General features: G+C 35.4%; 3 protein-coding genes across 6 annotated transcripts in view; 2 read left to right on the forward strand and 1 right to left on the reverse strand.

Moving 5' to 3' along the window:
- The window catches only part of LOC101900716 (septin-1), a 30,534-nt gene extending 25,952 nt beyond the window's left edge, over nt 1-4,582 (forward strand). For both annotated transcript variants that reach the window (XM_005180415.4, XM_005180416.4), the window contains exon 4: nt 1,727-4,582. In XM_005180415.4, coding sequence (XP_005180472.1) covers nt 1,727-1,973 — 247 coding nt within the window. In that variant the 3' untranslated portion in view covers nt 1,974-4,582. The remainder of the gene's footprint in view (nt 1-1,726) is intronic.
- A 2,981-nt stretch (nt 4,583-7,563) lies between these two features.
- Nucleotides 7,564-9,146, reverse strand: LOC101900539 (decapping nuclease DXO homolog). The gene is made up of 4 exons (XM_005180414.4): nt 9,066-9,146; nt 8,306-8,985; nt 8,024-8,246; nt 7,564-7,972 (listed from the first exon to the last, which is right to left on the reverse strand). The coding sequence occupies exons 2-4, from the start codon at nt 8,980-8,982 to the stop codon at nt 7,742-7,744; spliced, it is 1,131 nt and encodes a 376-aa protein (XP_005180471.1). The 5' UTR covers nt 8,983-8,985; nt 9,066-9,146; the 3' UTR covers nt 7,564-7,741.
- A 5,029-nt stretch (nt 9,147-14,175) lies between these two features.
- Nucleotides 14,176-24,681, forward strand: part of LOC101900257 (phosphorylase b kinase gamma catalytic chain, skeletal muscle/heart isoform) — a 44,273-nt gene continuing 33,767 nt past the window's right edge. For 2 of the 3 annotated variants that reach the window (XM_005180413.4, XM_005180412.4), the window contains exon 1: nt 14,177-15,476. In XM_005180413.4, the coding sequence (XP_005180470.1) occupies nt 15,385-15,476 (92 nt within the window). In that variant the 5' untranslated portion in view covers nt 14,177-15,384. Of the gene's footprint in view, nt 15,477-24,681 lie in introns of all 3 variants that reach the window. The other variant, XM_011292932.3, reaches the window with a different exon arrangement.

Consider the following 24,681-nt stretch of genomic DNA (forward strand, 5'->3'; position numbering starts at 1 on the left):
TCACTGAAGAAAATGTATCTTTAAATTATGTGGAATTTCGTCTGAATGTCATATTATGGCTGTCTGATGAATTAGGTCAAGGCGGTTTCGAGTCGATTTATCAATCAACAAGTTATCATGTCAGCTGCTTCAACAAATATCTAATCGAAGAAGCTGGAAGGAGATGACACTTGGAAACCGGTTGCAGGGAATCTAAGACCAACTGGCCGGTAATCTCGAGAAGAAGATCAAGCTCTCCTCTGTCACTTGGGATGTCTGATCTAAGAACTGCGGCTTGAATATGGGATAATAGCATTCCTGACTGCCGTAGACTACGTGAAAACGAAAACGTGGTAGAGAGATTGTACACCTGTCCATCAAAAGACGTAGACTATTTGGCAGGTGGGAAATAGAAATTCTAATTTTCTTTTCAAACATAGATATCATTATCATCTACAAGTCTTTTAGTTCGTTGGCTTGGCAGACCACCCTTCTAAACATACCACTCTCTATAAATCCTTTCGTTTATTTCTCATTTTTATACCCTCAACCTTGGAAAGGAGGATATATTAACTTTGTCATTCCGCTTATAACATCCCTAAATATTCGTCGCAGACCCCATAAAGTATATATATATATTCATAATCAGAATAAAATTCGAAGTCGATTTAACGATGTCTGTCTGTCTGTTGAAATCACGATACAGCCAACATTATGTGAAATAAGGTGTAAAAAATTTTGCAGAGCAAATTGTATTGTGTCTAGGATTGTTGGTATTGAAAATTATATATATCGGTCTACGTTTTGGTATAGCCTCCATATAACGGTTCCTCCCGATATTCGGTACTTTAATGGTTTTTGCCACATTTTTTCACTGATTTGTCTGAAAAAGGCTATTTTTAGGTTATAACGGGCCCTAGTTCGTGTGGCGAAAAATTGTATGTATAGGTCCACGTTTTAGTATAGCCCCCTATAAAACGTTCCTCCCGATTTTCGGTATTTGATGATTTTTGCCACATTTTTTCGGATTTGTCTAAAAATTGGTATTTGTTGGTCATAATGGGTTCTAGCTCCGGTGGCGAACCTGCATGTATAGGTCCACGATTTCTGTTTTTTCACAGATTTGTCTAAAAGTTGGTATTTTTGGTCATAATGGGTTCTAGCTCCGGCGGCGAAACATTGTATGTATAGGTCCACTTTTTGGTATAGCTCTCATATAACGGTACCTCCCGATATTCGGTATTTTGATTATTTTTGCCACATTTCTTCGCGGAATTGTCTACAAATTGGTATTTGAATCGTAGGGTCGTAGCCCATTTGGCGAAATATTTTTGTGTGTATATGTCCACGTTTTTATATAGCCCCATATAGCGGTATTTCCCGATATTTGGTATTTTGATGATTTTTGGCACATTTTCCCATGAATAAACAAACCAAACAAATGGTAGGCATGCTTTTGGAGATGCACAAAGTGATACACCCAATCAGCAGCTGAAGTTTACAGACCACTGTGGCTTTGTTTAGTTTACTACAGTCTTGTCCAAAAAAAACGTAGAGAAAAGTTTCTTATCTATTAGTGGCTTTTACAACTGAGTGTTCCGATTGAAGCATGTTCCAAATGTTACAAAATGGCATGGTGGACTTATATTTTCCACTATCTTAATCGTATTGATTTTGATGACATATTAAATAATCTAAAACCACCTTGATATGATTTTTAATAATTGTTTTTCTTTTTTGTTTTAAGCACCCACATGCAAGACCTACAAGAGGTTACCCAGGAAGTACACTATGAGAACTATCGTTCCGATCGTTTAGCCAAGGGCATTAAAAACAAAGAAAATGGCATAATTAAACCTGAACGTGACTCTATTGTGCCCACACAAATTGTTCTAACTGAAAAGGACCGGATACTGCAGGAAAAGGAAGCTGAACTGAGACGCATGCAGGAAATGTTGGCACAAATGCAAGCCAAAATGCAAGCGCAACAATAAGTCTTTAGTTTTCCCATCTACTACCACCACACCCCCACATGTGAAGACTAACAAACAAAACACTGACAGACAGACAGACCGACCGACACATACACAAAACACAGTTTTATATCTTTTAGGCATAGAGACATTTTTATTATAATTTAACACAAAAATGAATGGTGCCGAATTTCAAATTATTCTTCTTTTCTCTTAAATATATATGTATGTATGTAGAATATTTTACGTTTCTCTTTGTTTTGTGTACGCGTTTTCATTTCTTTTATGGGCAAAAATTTGTCCTATAAAACATCAGAACTCAAAAGAAAATATTTGAAATTCCAAAGCGTTACAAATATCTCTCCATAATGATTATTATTAAAATGAAACATTATTTATGTAAGTATTATTGAAATAACATCAAAAGAAAAAAAGAATATAAGCACTTTAAAGTGTAGATTTAAACGACACTACTTCCAATCGAAACCAAGAACACAAAGAGGTACGGAAAACATTAATTGAATTAAAAATTTAATATTTTTTGGAGATACTCGATTAAGTTTTCATCTATAACTCGTTAGCTTCAGGCATAGGCTGATGTTAGAAATGTTTTCAATTATCCTATTTAGTTGTTCCGAACTGAATTTTGCGGTGAGCCATTGTAGCTTTGATTTACTCATTCTTAGCAGCGATTATGACCTTCTCGGGATATATCCTCCAAAATTATATTGAACTATCACGACTCTCTCCTTGAAGAACAATTATTTGACTCTATTCAAATTACGAAAAAGGGCTTTGTGGCCCTTTTTCGTCCGTCGCCATGGTCAGATTCTGTTTATCAGAATCATCCGGTGCTTTCTTCTTAGATTCGTTTGAATATCAGACAAGATTGATCATTCGTAGAAAAAGATATCTCAATGTTGTCAAACAGCTTGATCGATAAGATATGGCGGTTTATACCAATGACAGGCAGCTTCCAGTTCTATGATTAATGACCCAACCAGACTATTTTAGAAGAGTTGAGTGTCCAGTTCTTACCTATTGAATTCTTGCAGAAGTAAAGTGCAATAAACCCCTCTTGGGTTCTTCTTGAGCGTTCTTACTCCTCCAGAATAATTCCTAAATTTTTAAGTCACTATATGCAGGATCAGTGTAATAAATTGATGTAACTTATATTTTTTGCAGACATTACGTATTTGACCCACAAGTGTTGCTGTTCGCCCATCAAGTTTTTACAAAATTTTTAAGAATAGATTAAAATTCCGATCTCTTGAAGTTTTAAATTTTATTCTCACCATATTTGAATGATAATTGGCGATTTGTTTTCCATACTAAAATGTTGCCTTCGTTGTTCTTCATTTCAATTGGAAGTTGTTTAGTTGTTGTTTTATTATTTTCCTTTCCTTTGAAAACACCGACTCAAGGCCAGACTCTCACACCCTCCTTACACAACAACAAATACATACCACAATCACACACACCTACAATATAAATTCTAACAATTTATAGTGCATATTTTTAGGCGTAACTAGGTGACGCATATAAAGAATCACCTAACACCATAAAAAAATGAAAGAAAATAACAAATAATGAGGAACTGAAACAAATCGAAATTCTTGTTTGTTGAACAATTGTTATATTAGATTTAACACACAATATACACACACAAACTAAAAACTTCTCACAACTAACAATTGAGACGTAGAAAACATTTAATTTCTCATCGACCTCAGACTTTTCTGTAACACGTCCTAAACCCAATTCCTATCAGAGTTAAACTAATTAAATTATATATATGTATGCTGCTCAACCTACAATCAAAGTAATAAAAACTGGAATTCGATTAAGAAAACAAAAACTTGTATACAACATTGTTTGTTTAAACAGAGAAGATTAAATTTTTAAGAATAACTTTTGGACTTTGAAAAGAGGGACATTTTTTACTCGTTTCCTGTAGCTAGAGTCTAATTGTTTGCAACAAATGATGCTTAATACAAAATTAAACGAAAAATTGGCCCAATTTATAACTCATAGTTATAACATAACCTAAAAAATAATTGACTTTAAGCATCAATTTTATGCAATCTCTTTGTATTATAGAAAAACCAAAATTATATTTCACCAAACTATCAATTTGGCATAATTATATGCATAATTTTTTGTTTTATTTGCTATAAGCTTTTATAATTCTAAGCTATGTTTATCAACAAAAAATCTCTTAACTTTTTACATATTAAGTACTCTAAATTTGGCTTTTAATTATTTTCGTAAAAAAAGTCAACATATTTTATTGTCTTTTGGTAAAATTTATTTTATTATTTTTTTTCTCTCATATAACATTAATATACCTGTAATAATTATATCTTATATACATACCAAAACATATATACAATGTCTTCGTATATAGGTAACTATCATCCTTTTAATATACATCAACAACAACAACAATACCCATATATGCTAATAATCTTTATATATTGATAAAATATTTAAGATTTCTTTCTTATATATAAAAATTAATTAAAACAATTAAATTCTTATAGTTACTTAAATGAAAAACAACAACAACAAAAACAATGAGAACAAATTATATATTAAATATATGCGCTTTTTTATACATATAATTAAAAGCTGAAGGAGTTTTATTTTCTCAAGGGGGCTCCTGCAGAATCGCATGAAAAAAAATCTTCAGCAGCGACGGAAAGGGGGTTGGACACGTAGGATGACATTCACGATGTATTAGTTACTAATATCGATGACTGCATCAATATGAATACTACTCAAACACGCCAGATATGATTCTTAATAGGCCCTCTTTTATATCGTTGGGCCATCACCTCTTGATCGCGTTGGTCCTTCCTACACGAATGAGTCAACGAATCCTATCCATATGATTGTTCTAATTGATTTTTGCGGTAATAAACAGGCACTACAACGACAGCATGCCATTTGGGGGCTGTAGTGATCATTTATTTTATTGGTTGAGTTTTAAATCGTGTAGCCTTATCTATGTTGAAACAGTAAGTATTCGGGGGTGAAATTCTCCCATTCGATATGGAAAAAATTCGATCCAAATGAGTTTTACAGGGTGAGTTTAAAAAACTGGAAAAAATTCAAACGCCATAATTTTTATATATTTTTTTTAATTTTATTGAATGAACGCAAAAAATGTCGGAAATAGCTTCAAATTTTAGAATACGTTTAGATTTGTTCGAATTGGTAACCTTTGGCACGAATTATGGCCTTCAAACGGCCAATGAAACCGTCACACGCTGCCCGACCGTTGACCTGCGGTATTTTGGCCCATTCCCGGCGAAGCGCTTGCTGGAGGCGATCGACACTTTGGTATTTTTTAGTGCCAACCTTGTTTTCCAAAATACTCCAGACACAACAGTCCAACGGATTGGTATCCGGAGATTTTGGTGTCATTGTGCGTTGGAAATTAAGCGAGGAACCTCATTTTGTAACCATTCTTGGGTGATGCGTGCTGAGTGCGATGGTGTTGAGTCCTGTTGGGAATGTCCAAGGTCTGCGGCCAAAATGTTTGCGTGCCCAAGGCTTTGATACACCCTCCAGAATATTTTCGCGATAACATTCGACATTTATTCTGATGCCATGGCTTTACCCCGAGTTCATTTTTCAATATTTGCCGTACGGAATATTGCGATATGTTCAGCTCACTAGAAATTTTTCGGCCACTGCGACGAGGGTTTCGATCGCTTCTTTACTTTTCTAACCATTTCTGCTGATGTTGCTGTTTTCTTCCGTCCACTTCCTTGACGTCGGGCTACGCTACAAGTATCACGGTAACGAGCGATGGTACGAGACACAAAAGTTTTATTTAAAACGAATAAGCTTACTGCACATATCCCACCGATCAATAGCTGTGAACCGCGTTATTTGCCTGCTGTTGGTAGGCAATAACCGCCTGGTACTAGGCGATTTAGTGCCGTCCTAGGTAGTAACCAGAGAAGCTCTGTGCTGGCCGAGCAGTTTGAGCACTCTATATTCTGCATTGTAAACGAGGATGCCTCCGCCCGAATAAGAGGATAGTGTCACAGTTCGCTAGACCATATTGTCACCCGGTCTAATTAACGGCGTGACTGGCAACCCGTAATTTCTCTTGGATCAGACCATCTACTGATATCCATAAGTATATCGATCGAATGTATAACCTCTGAAAGCCACACTTTCCTTAACCGTGGGAAAGCTCAAGGGCCTGAATTCAGAGAATTCACTAAACTTCGCTTCAGAGAACTTCCCAACCTTTCTGATGTACGGGTAACGGCAACCCGTAATTTCTCATGTATCAGACCATCTACTGATCTCCATAAGTAGACCGACCGAATTTATAACCTCTGAACGCCACACTTTCTTCAACTATGAGAAAGCCCAGGGCCTGAATTCAGAGAACCCACTAAACTTCACTTCAGGAAACTGCCCAACCTTACATCATCAAAGCTGCAGCCGCTCGCCATATACCTGCTTGCCAAATATCAGAAACACGACCAAATTTCCCTGCAGAGGTAGCGTAATGATTTCCATCACCACAGTTTACAATGGGTGACGTTGTAAATGTCATCCGAAACGCTAAGTTATCCAAATCGTTGGTCCCAGACGGAATCTCAATGGTAATGTTGAAACAACTGGATATGCCGGGAGTTGAGTACCTTGCAAAAGCTCTCAACCTGTCGCTAGCGACCCACATTGTTCCTTAAGCGTGAAAAAAGCGCTGGTGGTCTCGCGCGCTTTTGAAGCCAGGCGAGAAAGCGTGCAAAGGTGAATCATACAGGATAATTTTGTTTTTGCCACAAGTAGCAAGACTATTGTGACTTCACTCCTACCCAGTGTTAGAGAAAGCCAACAGTTGCCAACCACCAACACGGATTTCGTCCACAAAAGCATTGCACGCCATATCTACACATATCAGTTGAGGATTAAAGCAGAACACGCCGTGTCAGAGAACAGTGTTGGAACCCCTTAACCTATGTGGAATTCCGTAACAAGATGTCCAAACCCCAAAGAGTGAAACAGGGAGTTCCCCAAGGTGAGTGATATCTCTCGTAACGTGATGAACTACCCCAAGATCCCAGGAGTCACACTCGATAGCATGTTCAAGTCGTCCGCGCAAGCCACAGCTATCTGCGACAGAATGAAAAGTAGAAACAAGGTCCTCAAGGCGTTAACCCGCAGCGTTTGGGGTGTGGACAAGGAGACCTTTTATAACGCGATAGGTCCGTCTCTGATCAGCTATGCGGCCCGGTGTGGTCTGCAAATATAAGTGCCACGCAGTGGAAGAATTCTGCCCTTGGAACTACCTCCTTATGACACCAGTGGATCATCTACAAGAGGAGGCGAATGTCGTTCCCGTACGTCAGCATAATCATATGATTTCATTGCAGTACCAGCTTGGGTTTTATCGTGGGAGTTATCCAAACCAACATATTTTGGATAAATATCGAAGAATGTAATCTATCTGTCTATCTCGATAAATACCACACTTCAATGCATAGGTTACTAAATTGTCTTTTTTCTAACAATTAAAATGTGCATAGAACATGAAAGAACTACATACCTACAAATGCACAGGTATGGTAAATTATTTCAATGATGATTTTTTCCCAAGAAGCGTTGTTGCAGAGTATTTATTAAATTTAATTTTTTGTATAATTTATGACAAAGCTTTCAGGACAATAATTGTTGTATTTAAGTCTAGTTATGTACAGGTTACATTTGATTTGCTTATCTGCATATTATGTATATTATAGTACGTGTTTTAGAAACGATCATTACCTTGGAGTATTTTTAAGGAGACGTGATATGGATTCTACAAACCAATCTGGCAGGAAGGAATGTTCTGTTTTGCCCGGTAGACAAACATAATTGATCTGGCCAGTCCTAGAGTTAAAATAAAATTCGTAAACTGTGTAGGGACAGTTGAGATTCGCCGTTAAAGCCTTGAGGCGGCACAAAAATTGGCTCAGGAAATTCGCACAAACCGAAGGTGACCAATGGTTTTGCTAATGAAAATGAAATTTATTATTTTATATCTATCGTTATATAACACATACCGCTCCATTTTTCGGTAAAGATCTGGTTTCCACGTGTTCCAAACTTCTTACAAATCCCTTATCGTTTCGTATACCAACGTAGAGATCTTCAATTCCAACCAAAAATGATTGACACCACCAATTCCTTGATTTGAATTTTAAGAAATTTATGCGCTGACCTTGACCTTGGCGAGTTTTTAGCTCAACAAACTTTAAATTCTCGATCACAGGTTTGTCGTAGTTTCTAAAGAACAGAAAAGATTTTAGATCAATCTTTTAATTTTAGACATTTTTAACACTTACAATTGTACCGGTTGTTCACTTATAATGCCATCCATTTCAGCCCCGTACAGCAAATTCATACCAGCTAAACGTGTGTGGAACACAAGGGAAAATTCTTCGGACTCATTAACCGGAGAACTTGTATCCGGCTCTCGAAACGGTGAATCGGACAAACAGTATTGTTCAAATTTAAAACCCCAAGAACAACAGTTCTTTACAAATTGACTTTCTTGGGATCTCTCATAACGTTTTTGTTCTGTCTCCCGTTCCACCAGGTAAATTGTATTCTTAAAGCGAGTTACATGAATACACCAATCGTTCCGATGTTCATATGGTGTACACATCAACAGTCGCAGAAGACCGCGATACGATACAAATTCTGGGGCTGGTGAATTTACAAAAATTCTTTGTTGGTGATCATACAAAAATCTTAATAAATGATCGAGCAGTTCATTTCTGACTGACTCGGGTTTATGTATAACTCGATTGAGACCAGCATTCAGATCCAATGGAAAGGTTTCTGGGGCAGGAGATTTGTAATATTTCAATTGCGCATCGCTAGGTTCGAACATTCGATCCCCATCAATGCTGAAAAATCCAATAGGTAGGGGTTTCTTAATATCAGGAAAAGCTATTTCACTTTCTGGCGGTCTTATCCATGACAAACCAATATCCTTTGCAGCATTCAAGCCGTTCATTTTCTACAAAGAAATAAGGATGGAAAGGTAGAAGTATTTGAAAGAATTACACAGATTGTTCTGTCCAAAGGTAAGTAACTTACTACACTTCAACGGATTCAATTGATTCTTGATCCACAGAGCGCTATTTCTAGGCAGAGGGCGAAGCCGATGTGAAATTCTCGGCGGCGGCGGCTAAAAGTCGGCTGCAGCCGACGACTTTAACGTGAACAAATAATTTCGGTTGTTTTAATAACTGTCAATTCATTTAATTTAAAATAAAAATGAATATATAAGTTTATATGCACATTTGTTGCTTATAGCACATTAAAAATTATAATAAAAAAATACTTTAATTTGATAAAAATGGTTCGACGACCGCCTTGTTATCGTGAACAAACAATTGTTTCTTTACTGTTGCCGGATGCAGGCTGCTTCTCTTTGCATTTACACAATTCCCGGCATATGAAAATGCTTGCTCTGAAGATGTAAATGAAGAAGTAAATGGTCAAAACGTAACATGCTTAAAACAAGTTTAAGATGTGAATCTTTAACGTACTTGTTTGTTCTGTCGCCACCAATCTAGAGGCTCAACCGCCTCGACTTTCATTTCCAAATATTTTCTTATTTCTAACTCTACGTTATCTTGTACATTAGAAGAATCAACAGATTCGTCTGAATCGGATTCTGATTTACTCAAAACTGTATGACCCTTTCGGTCAGCGGAAAAATAATTTTTAATATTCCTTTGGCACATTTTGCATTATTTTCCTTGAACAAGCAAAAACACAACGAATCTTTGGCAAACAATATGGTTGCCACTCCATTAAAATTCGTAAGTTACAAAAGGTTGCCAAAGGTTTTGTGATAAAAAAAAACAAATCTACAAAGACATAATACCCTTACCACTATGTGGTGTAATATAAATAGCCTACACGTTTTTGCCTCTCGAAGACGAGTGCGCAATGTAAATTATCGTCCAATAATGAGCATTATAATATGTTAATTTATCGATAAGATTAAAAGACATATTTATACAAATTTGCTGTATAAATTTATATTTTTCAACGGCTTAGCCGACTCAGTCGGCTAAAAATTTGAGCCGATGAGAGCCGCATACATCAGCGGCGGCTCAGATCACTTAAAAAAAGTCGGCGGCGGCTGCACGCCGACTGCGAGCCGATCGGCTTCGTGCTCTGTTTCCAGGCTAAAAACAGTGAGAGGACGGAGAGGGCCTGATAAAAACAAGGATTCAAAACAAAAACCAAAGGAACGACCTATGTAGGGTCTAACAGGTTGAAATCTAAACAACTTTTCACCTAAAACTGATAACATATATGCGTAAACCGGCATTTCGCTTATCGATAACATCGTCCCTTATTATGCCACGTTCTCACGGCAATTTGAAAATGTTGCTCGTTCTAATAAATGTCAATTATGCTATAATAGCGCGTTTATATTCAATTTTTATCTGAATCGGGATTGATCGACAAAATCGATCAGTATATGAAATTAGCTTTAATAATAATGGAAGAAATTATTGTTTTTCTCCAAAGATTTATTTTACCTTTCATTTAAGAATTTTCATTCGTTTTTTGAATTTTTTGTATAAATGTTGACATTCTACAAATACTTTTGTATTTTTCTGTTTTCAAACTTGGCTGGAGAGTCAGTTATCAAAAAAATTGTAGTCGAAACAAAAATTTTAAAGAGACAAAAAGCGTACCTCGGATGAGAGAGAAAACCAAATTTACTTTCGTTCGAATGCACATACACCACTCAAAATTATAAATTTAGTTCGTAGTTATCAGTCTTCCTGAAAATTTTTAAAATTTCATTAAATTTTTCTATTTTAAATTTTAAAATGTCAAACTTTATTTTTTTAGGAGTATTTACCATTTGTTAGAAATGGCACATATTTCATAGTAGTTCTGAGAGTGATTTGAATGGAAGAAACAACAAAAATCTTTGTTCGCTCAGCAAATTTTATGTGGGGAATTAAGAAGATGTGTAATAATTAAACAAATCAAGTGTCAAGTGGCATGTGAACTTAACATTACCATTACATAGTTACAAGGTAGAAGAATACAGGTAGTCGTATGAATGAAAAATTATTGAAATTATTGAAAACTAATAACCTCCGATTTGCTTTGAATATGAAAACATATAAATATAAAACATAAATATTTTGACATATCAATATTCCCAAGCGTTGATGAATCTTCCTATATTCTTCTACCATGCATAGTTATCATGGTACAAGAATATAGGTAGACGCATCGACACAGCTGCTGAGGCAATGAACTGTCAAACCGATTTTGAAATTGAAAATGTTAAATGAAAAATTATTAAAATTTGTAAAAGTAGTTGAAAATTCATATTATAAAAACCTCCGATTTACTTCGTATAAGTAAACATATAATAATCAAAATATTTTAAACATTTTGACATATCAATGTTCCCAAGCGTTAATGCATCCACCCGTATTCTACCATGATTTCATACAATACCACTGTAAACAACAAACAGAATTGGAATTTTTGTCCCTTTGTTTTTGGACTAATCCTATGGAAATTGGTGGAATATGAGAGAATCGTTTCGTTGTTTGACATATCATTTTTTAATTTCCATCGAGTCGAAAAGGTCACTGCCCAACAAATGCGTAATATCTGACAAAATAAAATGCATATCGTAGGTATACAACTCCTTTCTAATTTTGTATAGGGAGACTTACAAACCGCTCTTCAATTTGCAATTCGACCGAATTGTAATTAGGAATTTGTTCGGCAGGAATAATCATTTTTATACCCCCCATCTTTAAAAGGAGGGTATATTAACTTTGTCATTACGTTTGTGATATCCATAAATATTCGTCGTAGACCCCATAAAGTACATATATTCATGATCAGCATAAAATTCTAAGTCGATTCAATGATGTCCGTCTGTCTATCTGTCTGTCTGTTGAAATCACGATACAGCCCACGTAGAGCTTTAAAATTTGTATTATGTCTAGGATGGTTGGTATTGAAAATGAGATATATCGGTTCACGTTTTGGTATAGCCGCCATATAACGGTACATCCCGATATTCGGTATTTCGATGATTTTAGCGACATTATCACTGGAATTGTTTAAAATTTGGTATTTGAAGTTCCTAACGGATACTACAGCTTGTGACAGAAAATTGTCTGTGCAGGTGCACGTCTTTGTATAGCCCGCATACAACGGTACTTCCCGATATTCGGTACTTTGATGATTTTAGTGACATTATTCACCGGAATTGTTTCAAATTTGGTGTCTGAAGTGCGTAACGGATTATACAGCCTATAACAGAAAATTATCTGTGCAGGTCCACACATCTGTATAGCCCATATATAACGGTACCTCCCGACATTCGGTACTTTAATGATTTTAGTGACATTATTCACCGGAATTATTTCAAATTTGGTATTTGAAGTTCGTAATGGATACTACAGCCTGTGACAGAAAATTATCAGTGCAGGTCCACGTCTTCGTATAGGCCCCATATAACTGTACCTCTCTATATTCGGTATTTTGACGAGTTTAGGTACAATACCCACCGATACTGTTTGATATGTCTTATTTAAACTTCGTAATGGATGGCACAGCCTAAGACAGAAAATTGTCTGTGCAGGTCCACATTTTGGTATGGCCCCATATAATGGTACCTCCCTATTTTCGATTTTTTTCCAGGTTTCTCATTTTAATATTATGATTAAATTTGCCTTTGCAGGTCCACATCGTCGCAGTTAAATTGCCAAATTTGTTCCAAATGGTGGAGGATATTTAAGTTTCAGACTGGCCGAACTTACAGCTTAGTTCATTTCATTCTATAAAAATGTTGAAATAGTCTTCGCATATACATACATGATTTTTTAAATAATTTCGTCCCGTGGGTTTAACTGGCATGTGACTGTATGGCTTTACTTTCTTAATTCTACCATGGGGTGGAGGTTATGTAATGTTTTTACTTGTCTTTTTATGATATTGAAATAAATTGCAAAAAAACATAGTATAATTACAGAAGGAAGAGCAAATCTATCCCCCATATACAATTTTTTTGGGTGCCTTTATTCTGTCAAAATATATACACACTTTGTGTATGTGTGTGTAATGTTTTGGATTTAGAGAAAACAAAACATATTTTCCACGTCAACAAGCAACAAAATGTATAATTTTGGGATAAAACAATATTGTCCATATATCTTGGATTCAATTTCGTAAGGAAACCCCAATATTGAATTCATGTTTTGTGGGTTTTCCCCAAATGTATTAATCATGGTACAATGAAGAGAAGGTAGGTCAACTTTGAAAAAATTGCAAGTATAGAGGTCTACCTGTTTGGCTTGTAATGTCAAAATTAGTATCAAAACAATAAAAAAATCAAACAACTTGTTGCATTTATTTTGAATAAGTAATTGAAAACCGCGATAACTGAATGAAAGGTCAACACCTCTTTTCAAAATCATATACTATATATCTCTAAAGGATTATTTCGCTACAAAAACTCTAGATTTTGTAGATGCATACGTTGAAATAAACATTTTGAAAACATCCGAATTTGAATATTTTCTGAACAATTTTTTTGTTATTGAAAAGAAAACACATATATAAACAAATAAAGATGACATATTAAGCCAAGAAAATAAAAAAATTAAAATCATATGGTATCATAACCCTACCTCGATATCATTGTACCATGGTATTAATGTTGTGAAAAAATGTAGAATAGACAAAACCAATTGTTGCATGTTTAACAGTTTATTTGACACTATAAGACTTCCGTACAGATTTGCATTTTCCTAGTTTCTTTGAAGTTGAACAATCTTATAGAGCCATGAAATAAGCTTTTCAATGACGATATTACAATAGTTTTTGCAACTGTCGGAACGCCAGCATCGGTATTTTGACATTTGATATATGAACACAGTTGTCTTGGCTTTTGTAAATACACGGTAAATGTTTGTTTTTCAAAAATGTTTAAAAAACCTACAGTTGCAGATATCTCTAAAAAATATTTTTTAAAAATGACACATTTTGAATTATCTTTCAAAGATATTTTTAAAATTACACGTTGCCATCTCTGGCAATTCAAAAGAAAAATATATTAATCGATACTCTTTTCTAGGGTAAAGTATCGATACTATCGATATCGCGATTGGTTCTTTGCCAGCTCTAATGGAACGAATAAGTAAATAATATCATTTTAATCGCGAGAATTGGTACGTTTTGGTCTGTGCGGAAGATTGGCAAAATTTGTTCATTAAAGAATTAAAGAATATGAAATAAATTGAAAATAATTTAAATGTGTTTCGAAATCTATTGGTAATACAACAAAAATTTTAAATAAATACACGGTCATAGAAATTGTGGTGTTTGAAATGTTTTGGTCCGGGAAGAAGTGAAGAAGAACTTGTAACCTTTTATGACATTGAGGCCAGACTAGGCCTGCCAGCCAGCAAACAACCAACCAATCAGTAACATCATCATCAACATCAAATAATCAACGCGCTGGGACGTCTATTATTTCGTTCTCCTACAAAAAATATACGAACAAAATTCCAATAACAAAGAATAATTAATGAAAGAAGATTAAGTTCTATGAAAAGTGTTCTGCAAATATATAAAAAATCTGTGAACTGCAAGTGAATGAAGAAATGCCACCGAAGACACAACACAAGAAGAAGATAATTAACAAAAGTGCATAAAGTAGAATGCATAAAGAAAAATTTATAATGCAAAAGAGAATGCAATAAGAAGATTGTGTTGTGTAATCAAAAAGATTTTGCAACTGTAAAAAAAGAAGAAAATAAAAAACAGAAACATAGAACGCCACCATAAAATTGTACTAATAAACAAACCCACCGCCGCAACACGATACGACGAGACGCACGGCACGCGATTTCTTTTGTTTACAAGAAGGGCAGCGTGCGTGTAAATCCCCACGCTTTTCACCCAAATTCCAAGCAACAAACAGTTGACGACGACGTTAACCACACGTACATACATACAGATGTCTCATTGAAAACCAGAAAAAACAAAGTCCATTGGAAATTTCCACTCTCTGCACACTCTTGCCCCAAAAATTTCCAAAAAATTACAACAACATCATCATAAAACATCAGACAGCAAAGATAAACAAACACAATACAACACAACGTCAACAAGACACAGGAGGACAACGACTTGGAAAAATTTTGACCTTCGTTCTTTTGGGTAGTGCTTAGGAAATTCTCTGCACCGGTCCGGCCATTCAATTCTATAAAAAAAAATATTTTCAAATAATTTGTAAAGTGACAAATAATATTCAAGAAATACCATAAACATCTAAGTGAGAGAGAAAGTTCGACCATTGTGGTTTTCATTTGTTGATTTATAAACAACCATCAAAATACCACCAGTTATGGCTAAGGACGAAGAAGATGATTTGTTGCCCGATAAAGATGCCGCCAAAGGTTTCTATGCTAAATATGAGCCCAAAGAAATATTGGGAAGGTAAGTAAATAAAAAATTGAAAACATGAAGTAAATTCCAAATATTTGTAGGAAATTTTCCAACTTGAGGCATTTGTTTGTGTTACACCCTTAAACGAATGGAATGGAAATTTTTTTTGGTGTGTAAACAAAACACCTCCACCCAAATGGAAAATTTTTGACAAATATGTTCGCAAGAAGGCCGCGCGGTCGCCGGTTGTTTTTGTCGTGTGGCTAAGGCAGCACCACATTGCATCAGAATGTCGTAATCAGTAGAGATATGTCAGCCATTGCTGGAAGTCAAAATTTTAGTTGAGACCTAGTCCATGATGTATTTGATTGCTGTAGCCAAATATGACTAGATATTTTGCCATTGTGACCGGTGATGTTAATTGATGTTGTGGTGAAGGTGATGAAATTCAAAATTGAGAAGTTTAAAATGCGATAAATAGCAACTGAAGCGATTTTGAAAACCTGACTTCAGTCACACTACTTGAGGTAAAATATGTATCTATAATTTGGTTTTTTGCATTCAAGATGGAAATGGGGATATAACTGCAACTTAAAGTGCGTATTGAAGAAAATATGCAAAATATGATGAAATTCAATTTGAAGATATCCTTTCACTACAACAATATCAAGGGTTTAGTTAAGCGTATACACAAACCTGGCAAGCCAAGAGACAAATTAGGGATTTTCACGTATAAAATCTTCCTTTTTACCTACTATACTTTACGTTTAAAAAAATGATTATAGACGTGTGTACAACTCAACTTGTTCCTAAATATCTTTGGATCGACACACTTTTCCAGCTTAACGAATTAGCCAGTTGTTGAGTAACCGGTATGGTTGGCCGAGGTTGAAGAGTTTCAAAAGGATTCAGGCTACATAAGACTGTGACCTCAATGTTTAGAGTCTTGGAACTAATTCGCCGGTTTTTCTTCGTCAGTTTTCTTACCTTTTTACTCTCAGCATTTCGTGTTCTTATTGTTCACTAGGATCTCAGTTTAGTAACATATTCTAAACTATTTGATATACAACCACTGTAAGAGTAAACTTTAACTCTCTTCTTTCATCTTGGATCCGTCTGTATTTATGAATATGATAATATGAGAAACATTAGCTCTATTCCAGAATAGTAAGCATGTAACATGTATTACTACGATTCCTTATGATGATACTCATCAATTGACTTAATTCCAGTTTTTTCGAATTGGTCACCTTTGGCACGAATTATGGCCTTCAAATGGCCAATGAAACCGTCACACGCTGCCCGAATGTTGCTCTGCGGTATTTTGGACCATTCCCGGTGAAGCGCTTGCTTGAGGTGATCGACACTTTGGAAAGCAACTCTTTAGGTCTTTTGAGTCTATCTTCTTTCTGTTGCGGTGTAATTTCTTGCACTTTTTGTAATTTTAATGGCTTTACCCGAATGGAATATTGCGATATGTTCAGCTCACGAGCCATTTTCGGCCACTGCGACGCGGGTTTCTTTCTCATCGGAGAAAGTCAAATTCGGCAGTTGACCGCTTCCGGCAAAATTAAGCAACTTTTTAGCTATTTTCAGTCCATTTTCATTCAGATGCGGTGTAAGTTCTTGCACTTTTTGGAACTTAAATGGCTTTACCCCGAGCTCATTTTTTTAAGGTTTGCCAAATGGAATATTGCGATGTATTCAGCTCACGAGCCATTTTCGGCCACTGCGACGAGGGTTTCGATCACGTCGCTTATTTACTTTTGGAACCATTTCTGCTGATGTTGCTGTTTTCTTCCGTCCACTTTCTTGACGTCGGGCTACGTTTTTATTCACATTTAAATGCTGGAGTGCTCTAACAATAGCCACTTGTGATTTTCCCGCCAAATATAAATAAATCACACTATCATGCTTGAATTCCACCATGAATAACTTTTTTTCTGGAAAATGCTCACCAAAATGCTTTTGTACGCTTGTAAACAATATAATGGGCTTTCACTGGAATAATTTTAACAACTGTCGGACGATTGGCTTGGAAATGTCAGCAGTCTGAAGTTGGTTGCAGGTTTTTCATCTCACCCTGTATATTCCTGTTAAAGTGTGTTGTTATCACACCATCCAGAAGAGACGTAGTTAGCTCTCGCTTTCTGTTGGATTGACCACCAAAGTCTTTCTTGAATAACCTTGTTTATCAGCAGACGCAATAAATGTCTCTTTTTTGGCATTCCTCTGCTTATAGATTTTCTTTTCAGAACCTCACTACTTAATCATTCAGACCGTCTTGATATTTTGTTAACGTCAACCTTTAGTGTTGCACAGTGCATTTTACCAAACGTTTTTTTTTGTTTATTATAATTGGGTTTAGTTAGCACCGGAGTTCTACAATCCCATTGTAGTGGTGTTGCGTATTGCGTATTCCTCCAAAAATTGTTCTTGTAATGAGTCGTCTCAACCTACTGAAAAATATAACTGGATGATTCACCAGATTTTTAATTACGATCTGTAAAAAATATGCAACAAGAAAAATTGCAATAGGTGCAAAAAAGTTTTGAAATAACGTTCTCTCAAATAATTACTCAGCAAAAACTGATGTGCCTTGAATGAACTATGATGATTAAGAGTTTTGATACTTTAAAATTGAAGCACAATATCTCTTTCAACTGACAAAATAATTATTCACAGATACCATTGTTGTACAAAACAGAAAAGAAATAGAATAATAATAATTAATTCAAATATTTTATTTCAATTCAAGTGTAAATTAGAATTAAAAATTGTATCTAATTATATGGGATATCGAAAAAATCAATTTTAAATTTATTTTTATAGCCAAGTAAGCACATTCTCAACACATTTTTTTGCAATTCAAAATCAATTTATTAAACATTTCAAATGTTTGCAAGGAAAAATGAAATAAAAAACAATAAAACGCATACCGTTTTGCTTCGTTAAAGATTAGAAAAGTTTTAAGTGGCACTAATAGAGAGACAGACAGATGGTCAGTCAGTCGGTCGGTCGGTGAAAAGGCTATAAAACTGAATAGACGACGGTTTGTCATATTATTAAACACACTCAGTTTGATTGGTATCAAAGGCACGCTTGTGGGGCGCGTCTATTTGTTTGTCTCCATTGTATTGACGTTTTTTCGTGTTTATTTTTATTATTTTCAAAAAAAGTAAATAAATAAGTTAATAGCAAAGATAACACACGATCATGAAAAGCATAAATAGAAGTAAATACAAATGATTTGATTTTAAATGCGGGCATCATGAAATCGTAAAATAATTCTAATAATTAAAAGACAAATCAAATGGTGTATAATTATTTGATTTTTTCTTCCACCTTACTATTGAGTCATGGGTACTATATTAAAACACGTGCAACTAAAAATACCATTTTTTTTTAAATTTTATAATGAGAATGACCCCTTACTAAATACAATATGAATAGCTCAACGGCATACAAAGAAAATGTTTCGAAATCAATTCGATTGGATGCAATCCAATTGAATGTTAAAACCCTTGTATATACATACATTTTTTAATTTAGACATTTGTCATCACCATTGTTTGTCTTTTATCTCTGGTGTTTCTTTTATTTTTTAGCGTCACTGCATTTTTGTCGAATCACAGAAAATTAGCTTTTCAATCAATACAATGATCGACATAATCTTACAGTTTTCCCCCATACATAGCTTCCAAAGCAATTTCAGTTCATTTTGGACTTTGCAACTCTTGAAGAAGAACAGAAAACAACAATAACAACGATTGCTGTTCTTGTACTATGTTTAGTACTTAAATAAACGTACATATATAGAATAGACCGACCTTATCTCATTTTTAATACGTTATCGTTATGTCTGTTTTGTTCCGTACTTAACATTTGCTTAATGAGACATTGACCCACTCACTAACCCAATATAGTGTGACACGTGACGTAAATTTTATTGTTTTTGGGGATTTTTTGGCGTTGTTATTTTTGGGAAAAATTTCGTCAAATGAATACAAATGGAGAAATAAAGTGATCTATGGCCACCAAAAATCGATTATTACAATAGATTAGATCAATACAATAAATTATTTATATTTTCGTATACTATCTAGTATAGTTAATCCCCTATAAATGGAGTGGGAGACCTTGAAATTATTATAACAAATTAATAAATTTTAGTACTATTCCAGATAAACAGAAATAGAAGAAGAAGGTCATGGATTTGCATATTCTGTGCATCAAAAAGATGATTACAAATTAAATGTAGTCTTTCCAGACAAGATATGTTGTAACCAAAGGCAATATGAACTCACTTTAAAGTGAGAGTCTTTCTGATTCACATGTTTCTCTTCTAGATGATGACAATTGAGCCTTTTCATGGCTAAATGAACATGTGTCACTCAGGATATAGAGTGTAAAGGCCTTATCTCGCGATTGTTATTATTTTTAATTTAGTTTAATTTAAATTAGTAGATTTTTTCAGTTAACAATTTTTGCACTCTCCTTTACAACCAATTTATTACTGTAACTAGCAAAACTTACTTTTTAATGTAAAATATTTCAAGAATGTCAAGAAAAGACAATTTCGAAGAAGACTAGATACCAGGGTCTTCTTGTGGTAATAATTTCCACGTTGTTAATTGGTTAATCTCGAATCGGAAGGATCTCTGCTACAATACAAAGTAGTTGCAATCCATCTTGAAGTAGGAACTTGTCCCTTCTTCCATCTTGGATCTGTAACATGCCGAACAGAAGCAGGGGATTGCGGTCAATATAGTCTCTGCTAGCAAAAAAAGGAATAACTGTACTATAGTATATCTGTATGAAGAAGATTAGAACATATTGTAAAATATGCAAAAAAAAAAAAAAAACATTTTAGAGGCTGCCCGGGCCACCCACCCTGTGTACGTCCCTGGCGTATTTGTATTTTGAGTGTTACGATTCTATTTCCAACCTAGTCAGCTGTATTTTCACATTAAGGGTTCTGTGTGAGTAGATTCACTCCTCGCAAAAAAATATTCATTGAAGGTCCACTCTTTGGTATAAGACCCATTTGACAATACATCCCGATTTTAAAGGTTTTTCCTTCAATTTCCAACCAAACTAGCTGTTGGAAGTCCGTGGGGTCTTCCCCTATTTGTTCTAAGGTGTGTTCTTCGCCGAGAAGCACATAAGTTAACTTTCTTTAAATAAACCATAAATGGTTCTTTTATAAACAGGGTTGTTATAAAATTATACAAGGTTATTGAAGCACCACAGAGGTTTCAATTTTTATACCCTCCACCATAGTATTTAGTAGTAACAATATTAAGTTTGTAATTGCGTTTGTTTTGTTCTTGATCAGCATCAAATTCTATGTCGATTTAGCGATGTCCGTCCGTCTGTGGAAATCACTCTAGCTTCCGAACAAAATGAAGTAGATTGATCAAATTTTACTCAAATGTGTATTACGTCTGCAGGACTTTTGTAATTGAAAATGGGCCATGGGCCGTTTTGGTATGATTTGATGTTCATAATGGATGTTACAGCCTATGACAGGAGATTGTCTGTGCAGATCCATGTCTTCGTGTAGCCTCCATATAACGGTACCTCCCGATATTCGGTATTTTGATAATATTAGCTACATTATTCACCGGTTTTTTTTTTAAGTTTCACGTTTGAATATTGTAATGGCTTATGACAAAAGTTACCTATGCAGGTCCATGTCGTCGTATAGACCCTAATATAACAGTTACTTTCCGTATTTTTAAGATTTTAACAGCATTTTTACAGATTTTATTGTTTTTGAGAATTTCCAAATTCGTTCCAAATGGTGAAGGGTTTTCAAAGTTCGGCCCGGCTAAATTTACAGCTTCTTTACTTGTTATGGACAAACTGTAATGTTTTTATGGAATAATAACGCTCCTGGCTTTTTAGAAGATCATGAAGTGGTCCGTAACAGAATCACAAAGAATCCTGTTACAAAGACCATTAGGTCTACTTTTACAAGGATATAAGATTTTTTTAATGTGGTTTATGAGGAAAAGATAAACATAAGTAGACCTCAAAGTCATTTCTGTTTCAAATTTTTGAAAAGAAGCAGTGGGGTCTCCTTTTGTTAATAGTTTTTGGGCTTTACTCAAGAAAATGAGCATTTGATTTGTGTTTCGAAAATACTTTAAACACTCTTCTAATCTGATAAACTTGCTTTGGGAGGATTTCCTACGTGTTTTGCGTTAAATAATTTCGTTTCCATTCATAGTAAAATGTCCGAAATGTTGTAACGCATTTAAGTTTTAAACTTTGTCCTCTCCTTACTTTGTTTTATGTGATATTTTCATGTCAATCACATCACACCACGTTTACGTTATACGGTACATGTGTATGTTTCCTCTTTACGTCAAACCCAAGACGTTCAAATCAAAAACATTTATAGATGCTTTACGAAAATAAAATAATATTTAATTAAAAAAAGAAAGACACAATAAAAAATCATATAAAAAACAAAATATTGTCAATAAATCCAAGCAGGCAATAACAACAGCTGCTGCTCGATCAGACTTTCGTGGCTGATACTTGGCTATGTTTGAAGAGCATCTCATGTTTATTAAAATTATTTTTTTGTCGCTGTTCTTTCAAATGCCCTTCAATGACGCCGTTGTGAATTCATGACATTATTCTGAGAGCCCAAAAGCCAAAAATACACAATCACACAATTATGGCTTCGTCGTTACTTGGGTTGTGGAGAACACGAGCCCTTTTTTCAGCTTCTTCTTCTTCCTGTTCCTACTGCTCATCACTTTGATTCAATGGCTATTTTCGATCGAACTGCAAATATTTTCGATTGGCTGATTTGTGGTCAATGGGGTGGTGTGTGTCTCCCATAGCCGTCTTTTTTTGTGTATCGAGATTTTAGTTTGCCATTTAATTAAATGATTTCGTAAGTTGTCGTACAGCTTTACGTGCCAAAAGCCCCGCATTTCATTTAAAGGCAGAATGTCTACACCACATTCGCGGCAGCGAGACAACTAGCGTCCCTCTTCAATATCAATGAGACGACGCTAGCATTGCTAGTTCGAGACAACGACGAGCCCCACAATTCACCAAACAAGCAGCGGAGACAGGCCCCTCTAATTAAAAATAATATACATATAAATGTATATATATATAACTTTTAACAAACGATAACAGCAAAACAAGCAAGCAAAATACAGACACTATCTTTTGCATGAATGTGTGTGTGTGGGGTTTCTTACACACAGACACTCGATACGATTTTCAGCCAATAGTTTCAATTTTCATTTAAACATACATTCTTGTATTATGAGTCGAATGTTGTATCTATTGCCAATGAATTTCGATTGTTTACATCAGCAGTGCACACACATACCAACCACTAGAGCCCCACAGACCAGACCCGGCATCAAGCGAGCCGGCCGACACAAATCAATGGAAATTTACCACGACGAGAAGCCAACCGAATCGTCGTCAATTGCTGTTGCTGATGCTGATGCTGCTGCTCCACTCATCACGTGTCCCACGTGTTGTCTCTTCTTTTTCTCATCTTCTTTCCCATCATTTGTTTTAGACTTTGACTTTTGTAGTCATGTTTAAATGTCATAAAGCCAAAAATAAAACATCATCTTCACATTTTAAATGGGTACTTAATGTCGAATGTGTGTTAATAAGACGTTTGCAGTTCTAAACTCGTTTAAAGCGTCAACTTTGCCGGAGATCGTTATTGTTTATTGTGTCTGAGAAGTCGAGAAGGGAACAATGCATCAAATCATCTCGCTTAACCCGTTGTAAGTCGTGTTGACAATATACAGGGGAGTTAAAAAAACTGCAACAAAGTCAAACGCCATAATTTTATTGAATGAAAGAAAAAAATATCGGTAATCGCATCAAATTTTAGAATAATTTTAGATTTATTCGAATTGCTCACCTTTGGCACGAATTATGGCCTTCAAATGAAACCGTCACACGCTGCCCGAATGTTGCTCTGCGGTATTTTGGTTCATTCCCGGCGAAGCGCTTGCTTGAGCTGATCGACACTGGTATTTTTTAGTGCCAACCTTGCTTTCCAAAATACTCCAGACACAACAGTCTAACGGATTGGTATCCGGAGATTTTGGTGGCCATTGTGCGCTGGAAATGAAGTGAGGAACCTTATTTTGTAACCATTCTTGGGTGGCGCGTGCTGAGTGTTTGCGTGCCCAAAGCATTTATTCTGATGCCACTGTCGATTAATACGAGCGAAGAGCGACCATCGGCTGTTATGGCGACCCACACCTTCACCATGGTCGGCGCTTGAGTTCTGGTGGCCAACCGAAGGTGCACATTTTCAGCTGACCTCTTTGGCAAGTAAACACGATCATTTTGTTTGTTTACAAACTGCTGGACAACGAATGTTTTCTCATCGGAGAAACGCAAATTCGGTAGTTCCACCCCTTTTCGGCCAAGCGAAGCAACTCTTTAGCTCTTTTGAGTCTATTTTTTTCTGTTGCGGTGTAAGTTCTTGCACTTTTTAGAATTTAAATGGCTTTACCCTGAGTTCATTTTGAAATATTTACCGAATGCGATATTGCGATATGTTCAGCTCACGAGCCATTTTTCGGCCTCTAAGGATAGCCGCTTGTGGTTTTCCAGCCAAATATAAAGAAATCATTTTATCACGCTTGAATTCCATCACGAATAACTTTTCTTCTGGAAAATTCTCAACAAAATACTTTTGTACGCTTGTAAACAATATAATGAGCTGTAACAGGAATAGGCCTAACTGCTATCGGACGAGTGGCTTAGAAATGACAGCAGTATAAAATTGGTTGCAGTGTTTTCATCTTACCCATTGATAATATCAAATATCTTCATAATAGCCAAGAAGTCTCCAAATAGTCCTATCATATAGTTCCTTTCTATAAATTGAATGATTTGACAAGGGGAGACCTTCTCATAGAAGTCTGAATATCTTTAGATTGAGGAGCTGAGTTCATATTTATTACAACTCACCGCTATATTAGTTTCATCAGATAAAAAACTATCCAATCTGTGACACAGGTTTAGGGTCTTCTCAGCGTTCTTTATTTAAAAAAAATGTTAGCCATTAGTTGTCACTTGAAATAGCATGTGCCTAAAGCGTGAACAATTCCAGAAGCAATTTTGAAATACAAAAAAATCCCTTATCGTAACTTTAGATTATGGCCAATAAACAAGGATTAATTTCGAAAGAAAATAGGTATTTCTAGCTTACACAATGTTAAGCAGGGCGACTGTAAATGGTAAA

Source organism: Musca domestica, unplaced genomic scaffold (genome assembly GCF_030504385.1).
Source record: "Musca domestica strain aabys unplaced genomic scaffold, Musca_domestica.polishedcontigs.V.1.1 13, whole genome shotgun sequence".
NCBI classification, from domain to species: Eukaryota; Metazoa; Arthropoda; class Insecta; order Diptera; family Muscidae; genus Musca; species Musca domestica.

What these genes read in the sequence shown, in the direction of transcription:
- LOC101900539 (XM_005180414.4), bottom strand. Translation starts at nt 8,982, where the DNA reads ATGAACGGCTTGAATGCTGCAAAGGATATTGGTTTGTCATGGATAAGA. An exon ending in AGTGAACAACCGGTACAATT is followed by an intron (nt 8,247 to 8,305) that starts GTAAGTGTTAAA and finishes TCTGTTCTTTAG; the next exon opens with AAACTACGACAAACCTGTGA. An exon ending in CTTTACCGAAAAATGGAGCG is followed by an intron (nt 7,973 to 8,023) that starts GTATGTGTTATA and finishes CATTTTCATTAG; the next exon opens with CAAAACCATTGGTCACCTTC.